At 46.6% G+C, this 15,045-nt stretch overlaps 1 protein-coding gene across 1 annotated transcript in view; it reads left to right on the top strand.

Moving 5' to 3' along the window:
* The window catches only part of LOC138953416 (serine-rich adhesin for platelets-like), a 41,705-nt gene extending 26,681 nt beyond the window's left edge, over positions 1-15,024 (top strand). Inside the window, exons 44-64 of the mRNA XM_070325222.1 lie at positions 13-276; positions 672-938; positions 1,267-1,530; positions 1,925-2,191; positions 2,520-2,783; positions 3,178-3,444; positions 4,334-4,597; positions 4,992-5,258; positions 5,587-5,850; positions 6,245-6,511; positions 6,842-7,105; positions 7,500-7,766; positions 8,459-8,722; positions 9,216-9,482; positions 9,651-9,914; positions 10,373-10,639; positions 10,933-11,196; positions 11,742-12,008; positions 12,314-12,577; positions 12,927-13,193; positions 15,017-15,024. Coding sequence (XP_070181323.1) covers positions 13-276; positions 672-938; positions 1,267-1,530; positions 1,925-2,191; positions 2,520-2,783; positions 3,178-3,444; positions 4,334-4,597; positions 4,992-5,258; positions 5,587-5,850; positions 6,245-6,511; positions 6,842-7,105; positions 7,500-7,766; positions 8,459-8,722; positions 9,216-9,482; positions 9,651-9,914; positions 10,373-10,639; positions 10,933-11,196; positions 11,742-12,008; positions 12,314-12,577; positions 12,927-13,193; positions 15,017-15,024 — 5,318 coding nt within the window. The remainder of the gene's footprint in view (positions 1-12; positions 277-671; positions 939-1,266; positions 1,531-1,924; positions 2,192-2,519; positions 2,784-3,177; positions 3,445-4,333; positions 4,598-4,991; positions 5,259-5,586; positions 5,851-6,244; positions 6,512-6,841; positions 7,106-7,499; positions 7,767-8,458; positions 8,723-9,215; positions 9,483-9,650; positions 9,915-10,372; positions 10,640-10,932; positions 11,197-11,741; positions 12,009-12,313; positions 12,578-12,926; positions 13,194-15,016) is intronic.
* Positions 15,025-15,045: the final 21 nt, after the last annotated feature.

Raw genomic sequence — 15,045 nt, 5'->3', positions numbered from 1 at the left:
GTCTGGTTTCAGTGAAGGCACAGACGCCGACTGTCAGTGGCACTTCCAGTTTGACGGACGGAGACACGACGACTCTGACGTGCTCTTCGGCTTCGTCACCTCTGTCTGGGGCCAGCTATGAGTGGTACGCGAATGGAATCGCGGTCAGTGGTGCCAGCAGCAGCACTTACACCACGCCGGTCGTCAGCATGAGTGACGACGGCAAAGTGTACACGTGTAAAGTGGTCTTCAACGCTGTGACGTCGGACATCAGCAGCACCAGTGTGACACTGACCGGTGAGTACGAGTGGCTAGTCTTGGTCCGTGTTTTCCTTTACATGGCTCTTATGGCAAGGACGAAGATGTGGTATTCAAACAGTGTTGGTTTTTGGTGTTTTAGGCACTGTGCCCGAAGACGTTTTAGATAGTTTGTGAAAACACTGGCATAATTTGGTGTTGTGTTTTGTGTTGATGTTGGCTTAAACTGGAAGAGGGTGACATTGGTGTGCGGAAAGAACCATGTCGGTTTGATTTCCTTTGTAGTCGGTGGGTTTTGGTTAAAGAAGGCAAGTGGTAGACGGTTATGTGTGTTGTGATGGCGATGTTTGATACGGCCTCAAGACGGCTGGAGAGAGTATCGCGTATGTGAGTATGTTGGTGTGAATATGAGGTGGGTTTTGATTTGTGTGCAGTTGTACCCCAAACGCCCAGCATCACCAGCAGTCCATCGGGTGATGTGACGGATGCGTCTTCTTTCACCTTGACTTGCGTGACGGCGTCGACTGGCCTGTCAACGGAGACGTACGTGTGGAACATTGGAGGCACTGACCAGAGCTCACAGTCCAGCAATACTCTGACCCAGACAGCAGGCATCAACAATGTTCAAGCCTACAGCTGTAAGGTGTCAGGGGATGGAGGCACCGACTATTCCGCCGTCAGCACCACCTTCACACCGTCAGGTGAGTCCATGGGCAGGCATCCCATGTAGAGCCAAGAGCCTGAGCTTGCTTGGTGTTGGCTGTGATAAAGACAGTGTTTGAGAAATGAGGCTTGGCGTTTGAAAGTGTCAACTGTTGTGGTTATGAAAGGAGAACGTACAAGCCAGGTATGAAGTAGAGGCAAGAGGGCGAGGTGTTGTTATCCGTGTGGGACTTGCCGAGGCAGCATAAAAAGTGCAGATACAGTTAGTCGTATTTTTGTTGATAAGAAAGCAGTTGTCTGAAAATAGAGTGACACGTATAAGAACGGTAAGTTAACGAAGGAAGTGCACTTTTTGTCTGGTTTCAGTGAAGGCACAGACGCCGACTGTCAGTGGCACTTCCAGTTTGACGGACGGAGACACGACGACTCTGACGTGCTCTTCGGCTTCGTCACCTCTGTCTGGTGCCAGCTATGAATGGTACGCGGATGAAGTCGCGGTCAGTGGTGCCAGCAGCAGCACTTACACCACGCCGGTCGTCAGCATGAGTGACAACGGCAAAGTGTACACGTGTAAAGTGGTCTTCAACGCTGTGACGTCGGACATCAGCAGCACCAGTGTGACACTGACCGGTGAGTACGAGTGGCTAGTCTTGGGCCGTGTTTTCCTTTACATGGCTCTTATGGCAAGGACGAAGATGTGGTATTCAAGCAGTGTTGATTCTAGTGTTTTAGGCACTGTGCCCGAAGACGTTTTAGATAGTGTGTGAAAACACTGGCATAATTTGGTGTTGTGTTTTGTGTTGATGTTGGCTTAAACTGGAAGAGGGTGACATTCATGTGCGGAAAGAACCATGTCGGTTTGATTTCCTTTGTAGTCGGTGGGTTTTGGTTAAAGAAGGCAAGTAGTAGACGGTTATGTGTGTTGTGATGGCGATGTTTGATGAGACCTCAAGACGGCTGGAGAGAGTATCGCGTATGTGAGTATGTTGGTGTGAATATGAGGTGGGTTTTGATTTGTGTGCAGTTGTACCCCAAACGCCCAGCATCACCAGCAGTCCATCGGGTGATGTGACGGATGCGTCTTCTTTCACCTTGACTTGCGTGACGGCGTCTACTGGCCTGTCAACGGAGACGTACGTGTGGAACATTGGAGGCACTGACCAGAGCTCACAGTCCAGCAATACTCTGACCCAGACAGCAGACATCAACAATGTTCAAGCCTACAGCTGTAAGGTGTCAGGGGATGGAGGCACCGACTATTCCGCCGTCAGCACCACCTTCACACCGTCAGGTGAGTGCATGGGCAGGCATCCCATGTAGAGCCAAGAGCCTGAGCTTGCTTGGTGTTGGCTGTGATAAAGACAGTGTTTGAGAAATGAGGCTTGGCGTTTGAAAGTGTCAACTGTTGTGGTTATGAAAGGAGAACGTACAAGCCAGGTATGAAGTAGAGGCAAGAGGGCGAGGTGTTGTTATCCGTGTGGGACTTGCCGAGGCAGCATAAAAAGTGCAGATACAGTTAGTCGTATTTTTGTTGATAAGAAAGCAGTTGTCTGAAAATAGAGTGACACGTATAAGAACGGTAAGTTAACGAAGGAAGTGCACTTTTTGTCTGGTTTCAGTGAAGGCACAGACGCCGACTGTCAGTGGCACTTCCAGTTTGACGGACGGAGACACGACGACTCTGACGTGCTCTTCGGCTTCGTCACCTCTGTCTGGGGCCAGCTATGAGTGGTACGCGAATGGAATCGCGGTCAGTGGTGCCAGCAGCAGCACTTACACCACGCCGGTCGTCAGCATGAGTGACGACGGCAAAGTGTACACGTGTAAAGTGGTCTTCAACGCTGTGACGTCGGACATCAGCAGCACCAGTGTGACACTGACCGGTGAGTACGAGTGGCTAGTCTTGGGCCGTGTTTTCCTTTATATGGCTCTTATGGCAAGGACGAAGATGTGGTATTCAAGCAGTGTTGGTTTGAGTGTTTTGGGCACTGTGCCCGAAAACGTTTTTGATAGTGTGTGAAAACACTGGCATAATTTGGTGTTGTGTTTTGTGTTGATGTTGGCTTAAACTGGAAGAGGGTGACATTGGTGTGCGGAAAGAACCATGCCGGTTTGATTTCCTTTGTAGTCGGTGGGTTTTGGTTAAAGAAGGCAAGTGGTAGACGGTTATGTGTGTTGTGATGGCGATGTTTGATACGGCCTCAAGACGGCTGGAGAGAGTATCGCGTATGTGAGTATGTTGGTGTGAATATGAGGTGGGTTTTGATTTGTGTGCAGTTGTACCCAAAACGCCCAGCATCACCAGCAGTCCATCGGGTGATGTGACGGATGCGTCTTCTTTCACCTTGACTTGCGTGACGGCGTCTACTGGCCTGTCAACGGAGACGTACGTGTGGAACATTGGAGGCACTGACCAGAGCTCACAGTCCAGCAATACTCTGACCCAGACAGCAGACATCAACAATGTTCAAGCCTACAGCTGTAAGGTGTCAGGGGATGGAGGCACCGACTATTCCGCCGTCAGCACCACCTTCACACCGTCAGGTGAGTGCATGGGCAGGCATCCCATGTAGAGCCAAGAGCCTGAGCTTGCTTGGTGTCGGCTGTGATAAAGACAGTGTTTGAGAAATGAGGCTTGGCGTTTGAAAGTGTCAACTGTTGTGGTTATGAAAGGAGAACGTACAAGCCAGGTATGAAGTAGAGGCAAGAGGGCGAGGTGTTGTTATCCGTGTGGGACTTGCTGAGGCAGCATAAAAAGTGCAGATACAGTTAGTCGTATTTTTGAGTCACTTGAGAAAAGGTGACTCTATGTAATCGGTCAGTGTTAGTCTGTCCGGCCGGCCGGCCGGCCGGCCGGCCGGCCGTCCGTAGACACCACCTTAACGTTGGACTTTTCTCGGAAACTATCAAAGCGATCGGGCTCATATTTTGTTTAGTCGTGACCTCCAATGACCTCTACACTTTAACGATGGTTTCGTTGACCTTTGACCTTTTTCAAGGTCACAGGTCAGCGTCAAAGGAAAAATTAGACATTTTATATCTTTGACAAAGTTCATCGGATGTGATTGAAACTTTGTAGGATTATTCTTTACATCAAAGTATTTACATCTGTAGCCTTTTACGAACGTTATCAGAAAAACAAGGGAGATAACTAGCCTTTTCTGTTCGGCAACACACAACTTAACGTTGGGCTTTTCTCGGAAACTATAAAAGTGACCGGGCTCAAATTTTATGTGAACGTGACTCATTGTGTTGTGTATAGCAATTTCTTCCTGTCCATCTGATGCCTCATATAATATTCAGAACTGCGAAAGTGACTCGATCGAGCGTTTGCTCTTCTTGTTGTTGATAAGAAAGCAGTTGTCTGAAAATAGAGTGACACGTATAAGAACGGTAAGTTAACGAAGGAAGTGCACTTTTTGTCTGGTTTCAGTGAAGGCACAGACGCCGACTGTCAGTGGCACTTCCAGTTTGACGGACGGAGACACGACGACTCTGACGTGCTCTTCGGCTTCGTCACCTCTGTCTGGCGCCAGCTATGAGTGGTACGCGGATGAAATCGCGGTCAATGGTGCCAGCAGCAGCACTTACACCACGCCGGTCGTCAGCATGAGTGACAACGGCAAAGTGTACACGTGTAAAGTGGTCTTCAACGCTGTGACGTCGGACATCAGCAGCACCAGTGTGACACTGACCGGTGAGTACGAGTGGCTAGTCTTGGGCCGTGTTTTCCTTTACATGGCTCTTATGGCAAGGACGAAGATGTGGTATTCAAGCAGTGTTGATTCTAGTGTTTTAGGCACTGTGCCCGAAGACGTTTTAGATAGTGTGTGAAAACACTGGCATAATTTGGTGTTGTGTTTTGTGTTGATGTTGGCTTAAACTGGAAGAGGGTGACATTGGTGTGCGGAAAGAACCATGTCGGTTTGATTTCCTTTGTAGTCGGTGGGTTTTGGTTAAAGAAGGCAAGTGGTAGACGGTTATGTGTGTTGTGATGGCGATGTTTGATGCGGCGTCAAGACGGCTGGAGAGAGTATCGTGTATGTGAGTATGTTGGTGTGAATATGAGGTGGGTTTTGATTTGTGTGCAGTTGTACCCAAAACGCCCAGCATCACCAGCAGTCCATCGGGTGATGTGACGGATGCGTCTTCTTTCACCTTGACTTGCGTGACGGCGTCTACTGGCCTGTCAACGGAGACGTACGTGTGGAACATTGGAGGCACTGACCAGAGCTCACAGTCCAGCAATACTCTGACCCAGACAGCAGACATCAACAATGTTCTAGCCTACAGCTGTAAGGTGTCAGGGGATGGAGGCACCGACTATTCTGCCGTCAGCACCACCTTCACACCGTCAGGTGAGTGCATGGGCAGGCATCCCATGTAGAGCCAAGAGCCTGAGCTTGCTTGGTGTTGGCTGTGATAAAGACAGTGTTTGAGAAATGAGGCTTGGCGTTTGAAAGTGTCAACTGTTGTGGTTATGAAAGGAGAACGTACAAGCCAGGTATGAAGTAGAGGCTAGAGGGCGAGGTGTTGTTATCCGTGTGGGACTTGCCGAGGCAGCATAAAACGTGCAGATACAGTTAGTCGTATTTTTGTTGATAAGAAAGCAGTTGTCTGAAAATAGAGTGACACGTATAAGAACGGTAAGTTAACGAAGGAAGTGCACTTTTTGTCTGGTTTCAGTGAAGGCACAGACGCCGACTGTCAGTGGCACTTCCAGTTTGACGGACGGAGACACGACGACTCTGACGTGCTCTTCGGCTTCGTCACCTCTGTCTGGTGCCAGCTATGAATGGTACGCGGATGAAGTCGCGGTCAGTGGTGCCAGCAGCAGCACTTACACCACGCCGGTCGTCAGCATGAGTGACGACGGCAAAGTGTACACGTGTAAAGTGGTCTTCAACGCTGTGACGTCGGACATCAGCAGCACCAGTGTGACACTGACCGGTGAGTACGAGTGGCTAGTCTTGGGCCGTGTTTTCCTTTACATGGCTCTTATGGCAAGGACGAAGATGTGGTATTCAAGCAGTGTTGATTCTAGTGTTTTAGGCACTGTGCCCGAAGACGTTTTAGATAGTGTGTGAAAACACTGGCATAATTTGGTGTTGTGTTTTGTGTTGATGTTGGCTTAAACTGGAAGAGGGTGACATTGGTGTGCGGAAAGAACCATGTCGGTTTGATTTCCTTTGTAGTCGGTGGGTTTTGGTTAAAGAAGGCAAGTGGTAGACGGTTATGTGTGTTGTGATGGCGATGTTTGATGCGGCGTCAAGACGGCTGGAGAGAGTATCGTGTATGTGAGTATGTTGGTGTGAATATGAGGTGGGTTTTGATTTGTGTGCAGTTGTACCCAAAACGCCCAGCATCACCAGCAGTCCATCGGGTGATGTGACGGATGCGTCTTCTTTCACCTTGACTTGCGTGACGGCGTCTACTGGCCTGTCAACGGAGACGTACGTGTGGAACATTGGAGGCACTGACCAGAGCTCACAGTCCAGCAATACTCTGACCCAGACAGCAGACATCAACAATGTTCAAGCCTACAGCTGTAAGGTGTCAGGGGATGGAGGCACCGACTATTCCGTCGTCAGCACCACCTTCACACCGTCAGGTGAGTGCATGGGCAGGCATCCCATGTAGAGCCAAAAGCCTGAGCTTGCTTGGTGTTGGCTGTGATAAAGACAGTGTTTGAGAAATGAGGCTTGGCGTTTGAAAGTGTCAACTGTTGTGGTTATGAAAGGAGAACGTACGTACAAGCCAGGTATGAAGTAGAGGCAAGAGGGCGAGGTGTTGTTATCCGTGTGGGACTTGGTGAGGCATCATAAGAAGTGCAGATAGTTAGTCGTATTTTTGTTGATAAGAAAGCAGTTGTCTGAAAATAGAGTGACACGTATAAGAACGGTAAGTTAACGAAGGAAGTGCACTTTTTGTCTGGTTTCAGTGAAGGCACAGACGCCGACTGTCAGTGGCACTTCCAGTTTGACGGACGGAGACACGACGACTCTGACGTGCTCTTCGGCTTCGTCACCTCTGTCTGGCGCCAGCTATGAGTGGTACGCGGATGAAATCGCGGTCAGTGGTGCCAGCAGCAGCACTTACACCACGCCGGTCGTCAGCATGAGTGACAACGGCAAAGTGTACACGTGTAAAGTGGTCTTCAACGCTGTGACGTCGGACATCAGCAGCACCAGTGTGACACTGACCGGTGAGTACGAGTGGCTAGTCTTGGGCCTTGTTTTCCTTTACATGGGTCTTATCGCAAGGACGAAGATTTGGTATTCAAGCAGTGTTGGTTTTAGTGTTTTAGGCACTGTGCCCGAAGACGTTTTAGATAGTGTGTGAAAACACTGGCATAATTTGGTGTTGTGTTTTGTGTTGATGTTGGCTTAAACTGGAAGAGGGTGACATTCATGTGCGGAAAGAACCATGTCGGTTTGATTTCCTTTGTAGTCGGTGGGTTTTGGTTAAAGAAGGCAAGTAGTAGACGGTTATGTGTGTTGTGATGGCGATGTTTGATGAGACCTCAAGACGGCTGGAGAGAGTATCGCGTATGTGAGTATGTTGGTGTGAATATGAGGTGGGTTTTGATTTGTGTGCAGTTGTACCCCAAACGCCCAGCATCACCAGCAGTCCATCGGGTGATGTGACGGACGCTTCTTCTTTCACTTTGACTTGCGTGACGGCGTCTACTGGCCTGTCAACGGAGACGTACGTATGGAACATAGGAGGCGTTGACCAGAGCTCACAGTCCAGCAATACTCTGACCCAGACAGCAGACATCAACACTGTTCCAGCCTACAGCTGTAAGGTGTCAGGGGATGGAGGCACCGACTATTCCGCCGTCAGCACCACCTTCACACCGTCAGGTGAGTCCGCGGGCAGAAACTTTATGTAGGGCCAAGAGCCAAAGCAGGATGAATGCTTGGTATAAACAGGAAAAGAAATTGTGGTAATTGTTTTGAGTGTGAAAGATCTAAGGCTGATATGATTGTGTCGTTCCTGGAATGGGGATGAGGGGAAGGGGAGCACCTGCTAATTTAAAAACAAAATGATGTATTATTTCCTCCTCGTCAGTCTGTAAAAGTTTTCTGCAAGCATACATGGAATATGTTTCGATCAATTATGAAATTGAAGTTACGCCATGTTTGTCAGGACATTCTGTGTACGTAAGGATAGCATTGTACTGATCTTGTCTTGATGAAAAAAGAATTCTTTTATGATTTAAGAATGTTTGTGTAACTAGCTGTCAATTTATTATTTAGATTTTAAAAGTTAGGTCTAGCGTCAAAACGCACCACGGTCCGATTGTGTGAGGAGACAATCCGCAAAATTAATTCTTTGAAAATTGCTCGCTCTTTACGTAGGGCACCTACGATGTTCCCGTTCCGTGAGCGTTCAAATGGAAGGGTGTCTGTACTGAGTGTAAAAGCCTGTCAGTATCTGTGATGGTTTACGGGAGGCTTACTGTGCCTTTAAGCTGGGAATGGAAACACTTACTACCGACTGAGGTATGTCAGCTGGCGTACATTTGCAATGTAAAATATGTTTGTCATGGCAGTGAAAGCGCAGACGCCGACTGTCAGTGGCACTTCCAGTTTAACGGACGGAGACACGACGACTCTGACGTGCTCTTCGGCTTCGTCACCTCTGTCTGGCGCCACCTATGAGTGGTACGCGGATGGAATCGCGGTCAGTGGCGCCAGCAGCAGTACTTACACCACGCCGGCCGTCAGCATGAGTGACGACGGCAAAGTGTACACGTGTAAAGTGGTCTTCAACGCTGTGACGTCGGACATCAGCAGCACCAGTTTGGCACTCACAGGTGAGTACACAGGCATTGTATTTGGCCGTGCCGTCTGTTTGCCTACTTTGTTTTGAGTGAAAGAGGTCGTGAAGTTCCAGCTTGACTTTAAACAAATTGTATATGTTCCTACCATAAAACGTCATGGCAATTCATATCAATTTAGAGGTTATCAAGTTATCTTAAGAACATGCTTGTAATTTTTTTGGGTATGATTTCTTGTTTGTGTCAGACGAAAGTTATCACACTTAGTTGCAAATAGGGATTCACTGAAATATATATATATTTTTTTTTACAACTTCAAGTGGTGCAATCAATACAAAAAAGGCGAAACTTACCCTACAACTACAAACATCCTCCTCCGTGGGGAAACCTACTTTTTGTATATATTTTGTAATAATACGCGCACATGATACTAAACGGGAGAGGTGACCCAGATTAGAGACAAAATCAACGATGGGTGACAACTATGAACCAGAGAATATGTCGTACAACTGTTTTGGTTTGTGTGCAGTTGTACCCCAAACGCCCAGCATTACCAGCAGTCCTTCAGGTGACGTGACGGACGTGTCTTCTTTCACCTTGACTTGCATGACGGCGTCTACTGGCCTGTCAACGGAGACGTACGTGTGGAACATAGATGGCGCTGACCAGAGCTCACAGTCCATTAATACTCTGACCCAGACAGCAGACATCAACAATGTTCTAGCCTACAGCTGTAAGGTGTCAGGGGATGGAGGCACCGACTATTCCGCCGTCAGCACCACCTTCACACCGTCAGGTGAGTTCGCGGGCAGGCATCCCATGTTGAGCCTAGCGCCTGTTAATGGTAAGTTGTGGCAGTACTGAGATATGCTTACATATCACTTTGAAGCGAATGCTTTAAATGAAGAGGATGATGGCCTAAAGGCGCTTAGGACACTGGTGAAGGTGCATGTTCTGGTTGCAGTGAAGGCTCAGACGCCGACTGTCAGTGGCACTTCCAGTTTGACGGACGGAGACACGACGACTCTGACGTGTTCTTCGGTTTCGTCACCTCTGGTTGGCGCCACCTATGAGTGGTACGCGGATGGAATCGCGGCCAGCGGCGCCAGCAGCAGCACTTACACCACGCCGGCCGTCAGCATGAATGACGACGGCAAAGTGTACACGTGTAAAGTGGTCTTCAACGATGTGACGTCGGAACTGAGTAGTAACAGTGTGACATTAACAGGTTTGACAATTCATGCTATAGTTTATGTAGTAAGACGTATACAAGGAATATAACCTATTACTGTTAAGGTAGAGGTGGAATGGTTGATGAATGAAAATTGGTACAACATAGACAAATGGTTCATCCATACCCAGTAGTCTAATTTTGCTCATCCAAATAGTTACTCGCTACATTTTGGATGTGCTTAACAGTTATGTATTGTTAGACTGTTTTTACGTCATATAATCAAGCTCTTTCTGCCTGAGTGTGAACAGAAAAAAAAACTTGCCAGAAATAGTACTGAGAAAAGTTATTACATCATTACAAACCTCAATTCTTTCAATAAGAAAAAATGAAACACCGAGTAAAGCATGGGATTATGATAAAACGTACTCTTACCTCAGCTTACTTCAATCTGAATTTGTAATGTTTTGATGTTTATTCGTGTTTTGTAACATTTTCATACGTTTGTTACACAGTCTTGCCTCAAACACCAAGCATCACGATGAGTCCATCGAGTGCTGTGGAAGATGCAGCTACCTACACCTTGACATGTGCAACTCCTTCCGTCAACTTGACCACAGAGACGTACGTGTGGAACATAGGAGGCACTGACCAGAGCCCACAGTCCAGCAGTACTCTGACCGAGACAGCAGACATCAACACTGTTCCAGCATACAGCTGTAAGGTGTCAGGGGATGGAGGCACCGACTATTCCGCTGTCAGCAGCACATTCAACCCATCAGGTGAGTCAATTACCCACAAGTTATGAATAAAAGGGACAAAACCTGAAAGGAAAAGCATGTTTGTCGCCAAGTTATGTTGTTGTTAGTTACTCGCGTCTTAATTCATTTTTTTGTTTAGGAAACTATGGGCTTATTGTTGTTGACTACATTCATCATTGAGATTCAATAAATGAGATGTCCCCATTAAATGTGTGCGTGTGACAACAACTATCACGCTTTAAATAATTAAGAAGTACCATTTTATTCTGTTAATGCATTTCCTTCTTGAGTATCTATTGTACCTTATAATTCAGTGAAAGCACAGACGCCGACTGTCAGTGGCACTTCCAGTTTGACGGACGGAGACACGACGTCTCTGACGTGCTCTTCGGTTTCGTCACCTCTCTCTGGCGCCACCTATGAGTGGTACGCGGATGGAGTCGCGGTCAGTGGCGCCAGCAGCAGCGCTTACACCACGCCGGCCGTCAGCATGAGTGACGACGGCAAAGTGCACACGTGTAAAGTGGTCTTTAACGCTGTGACGTCGGACATCAGCAGCACCAGTGTGACACTGACCGGTGAGATATAGGCAATGTCGTGAAGAGCTCTGTTACAATAGGTTGGGTTATTCAGTTATCTGAAGACCATGTGGATCAGGTAACCTCAATACAATGGAACTCAATCACCACTGTACTTTTTTTAATGGTTTTGCAACATTAATCAATTAAAGTTTAACTGCTTTGAATTGATCTAAACATGAAATCTAACATACAGGTTCTTAATGAAAAGCACATCGTACTGTGATTTGACATTGAGATTTGAATTAGTCTTGGTGTAGGCTAGTATATTTAAAATAAAACATTATCATAAAATGCAGTCATTTACTGAATTATAAGCTATTGTTGTGGGGGTCTACAGAGAAGAATGTTTTGTTTTAATGAGCATTTGCTCTTTAAAGGTAGGTGGGAATGGCGCTCTGGTGCAGCGCTTTCTGTGTAGTTTATTGTCGAATATTAAATCTTGTTGATATATGTTTGTCATTTGATTTCGGTTGCCGAATCGTTATTTACACAGACAGCATCCACTTTTTGTGTGAGAACCAAATATCTTTTTTTTTCTCCAGTGGTTCCTCAGGCACCCACCATCAGCGGCAGTTACACAGGAGATGTGGAAGATGCGACAAACTTCACCTTGACTTGCGTGACGGCGTCTACAGGCCTGTCAACGGAGACATACGTGTGGAACGTAGGAGGCACTGACCAGAGCTCACAGTCCAGCAATACTCTGACCCAGACAGCAGACATCAAGACTGTTCCAGCCTACAGCTGTAAGGTGTCAGGGGATGGAGGCACCGACTATTCCGCCGTCAGCCCCACCTTCACGCCGTCAGGTAAAGCATAGATACACTAATTCCGGAAGATTAGGAAACGCTGAACTCAGCTAACGGATCAGGACTGGTTGCTTAGTTCAACTTAACCATCAACACATTAGAGCTTTTTTGTGGCTGATTAACATCTGACAAAGCATAATTCCCTGAATTTAGCTGAATGCAAAAGGCTGTTTTGTGTCAGAAACAGTTACAGAATAGGAAGTGCATAATTTATCAATCCATAAATGTCCAATTGAATCAAACCATTTGTTCAAAGTAAGACTGCATCTGTTTGTTAACCAAGCCTGTCCGTGTTTCTAATACAGTGAAGCCACAGACACCAAGTGTAAACGGTACCTCAGATTTGACGGACGGAGACACGACGAATCTGACGTGCTCTTCGGCTTCGTCACCTCTGTCTGGCGCCACCTATGAGTGGTACGCGGATGGAATCGCTGTCAGTGGCGCCAGCAGCAGCTCTTACACCACGCCGGCCGTCAGCATGAGTGACGACGGCAAAGTGTACACGTGTAAAGTGGTCTTCAACGCTGTGACGTCGGACATCAGCAGCATCAGCGTTACTCTAACAGGTGATACGATTGTTGGATTAGTTGTATATGTGGTGACTGGAATCCAAACATTTGTATACTCTGAACCTTTATATATATATATGCATGAGACGTTTGTTCAAGTCATTGAATAATGCTGTATTTCACACTTTCGGTAAATGTCGGTTTTGACAAATGACATCAGGTTTTCAGTCATGATTGAAGATCGCTAATACACTTTGCATAACTGGTATATGGGTCAATTCACAGCTTTCACCTATAGTGTCATGTATAACGTTTTCCTTTCTTTATTGAAGGAGACTGTTTATTTTATTCAACACGAGGACAGTATTATAACTTTCTGTAAATACGGAAATGTGTTTATGTGCAGTTGTACCCCAAATGACAAGCATCAGCAGCAGTCCTGCAGGTGATGTTGAAGATGCGACAAACTTCACCTTGACCTGCGTGACGGCGTCTACTGGCCTGTCAACGGCGACGTACGTGTGGAGCGTAGATGGCGTTGACCAGAGCCCACAGTCCAGCAATACTCTGACCCAGACAGCAAACATCAACACTGTTCTAGCCTACAGCTGTAAGGTGTCAGGGGATGGAGGCACTGACCATTCCTCCGTCAGCAGCATCTTCACGCCGTCAGGTATGTAACTTCGTTTTTCTTCGAGATACTATTACATCTTTCTTTTCTTTATTTGGTGTTTAACGTCGTTTTCAACTACTATTACATGTTATGTTTGGTTATGACTCCATAGTCAGCACAAAAATGGTTGAGACCTTTTGAGACCTTTTGATTATATAATCATTGGGTCTGTTTCAAACCTGATACGACCGGCAATATTATTCGGATAATTTGAAAATAGTGCACACACAAATCTACTTTCTGTACACACAGAACAAGAACTTAAGTCATATGCTGTTCAGCAAGGCTGATCAGATTCGCACCTGGACTACTCAAAGAAAACGAAATAGTATTTACACAAAATCATTCCTGAAAGCTAAGTATTAAATTACATATTCTTACGCAACTCACATAGAAAGCATTAACTTCAGTTAAAGTGCTAGGACACTGAACTACGCTTCACCCCAAAGGGGAAGCAACCCCCTAAAAAAGAACGGCCTTGACCTCTAACCCAAGCTATACAAGAGTCGAGGTCATACCGTCACGTGACCTATCACGCGTGACTCAACCGCCGCCATGTTGAAACCTCTCTCCCACTTCAGTCTCCAAGTAGTTCGGACGCTCTGCAGGCTTTTAGCCTACTGTCTTCTGGACAGTGTTTCACCCCGTCTACAGGTCCCTGCTTCTCATGCACAAGTTTGGGTGAGCTCGTTCTAATTGTTTGCTTTTGCTTGCGTTTGTTCATATGGCGATAACTTCTTCTTGAGGAGCCAAATTCACTATTATAAACAAAGTGGTCTGTTACTCTTATCGGGGCCTGGAATCTTTTCGCGGCATGCGTCTTGGACAACCCGATAGCGGCAAGCCCCCATCCCCCACCGACCGTCGGCGCGCTGTGTCTGTTACACTTGGCCTTGGCAGAAGCAAGATGGGTTAAAATCTAACAGGCCCCTGATCTTAAGACTTTTTTTTAATTGAAATAAAATCGAATTCATTAATATTATGTTGTCTGTGCGCTCGTCTTTACTCATACACTCACAGGTTTCGTACCAGTGTAACATCCCCCCCCCCCCCCCCAGCTTAAAACTCTTTGTTTGGCGACTTACTACTGCAGAACTTAAAACTGTTAACCCTCTAGAACCTGCTCATGCTAGCAGCGTTTCTAAACTTGTTTTTTGTGATGTTTGGTAATTCATTATCTCCAGGCAAATATATGCACTTTTATCAGTACAGCCGCGAAGTGTGTTACGAAGTGGTGTGTGTTGCGTGTGCCTATGCACACTAGCTTGGCTGAGGAGGGTGGAAAGCCATGCAGCTCAGAATCAGATACCGATCAAAGTCACTGTGAAACCTGCGATGAGACCCTCTTTAAAACACATCTCCATAATCCCGTAACTACAATATTCCTACAAAACGCAAAAGGGTTACTGGGTTGGTTGTTTCCAGAAGTTAATTTTAACCTCAAAGAGCACAGGTTCTAATCATTGTACGCATCACGTTGGTCTGCAATTTAGACTGCTTTGTGATCTTCGCAGGTTTCACTGTCTCCTTTGGAATTGGGTCTGAATGAAGTTGGCGGCAACGAGTGAATTTGTTTGCCTCAAAGCGAATGTCCGATACCGGTCGTTGTCGTAAAGAAATAGTCTCAGTAAATTTGCAAAAAATACACTATCCTCGTTTTCTAAGCCATTTTTCTCAAAGGTTTGGTAAACCGAGGCTTTTTTGTTTTCAAACGCTTATGATTCCGTCAGAAACATCGAACACGCTTTAAATGTTGCAACAACAACATCATAATCCAAACGCAGGTAAAATACTCTCTAACTATACTGAATTTGTGTTTGTAGTGCTGTAGTACAAGTTCCTTCAGTTTTAC

This window comes from Littorina saxatilis, linkage group LG2 (genome assembly GCF_037325665.1).
Source record: "Littorina saxatilis isolate snail1 linkage group LG2, US_GU_Lsax_2.0, whole genome shotgun sequence".
NCBI lineage: Eukaryota > Metazoa > Mollusca > Gastropoda > Littorinimorpha > Littorinidae > Littorina > Littorina saxatilis.
This window is presented reverse-complemented; position numbering and strand designations above follow the sequence as displayed.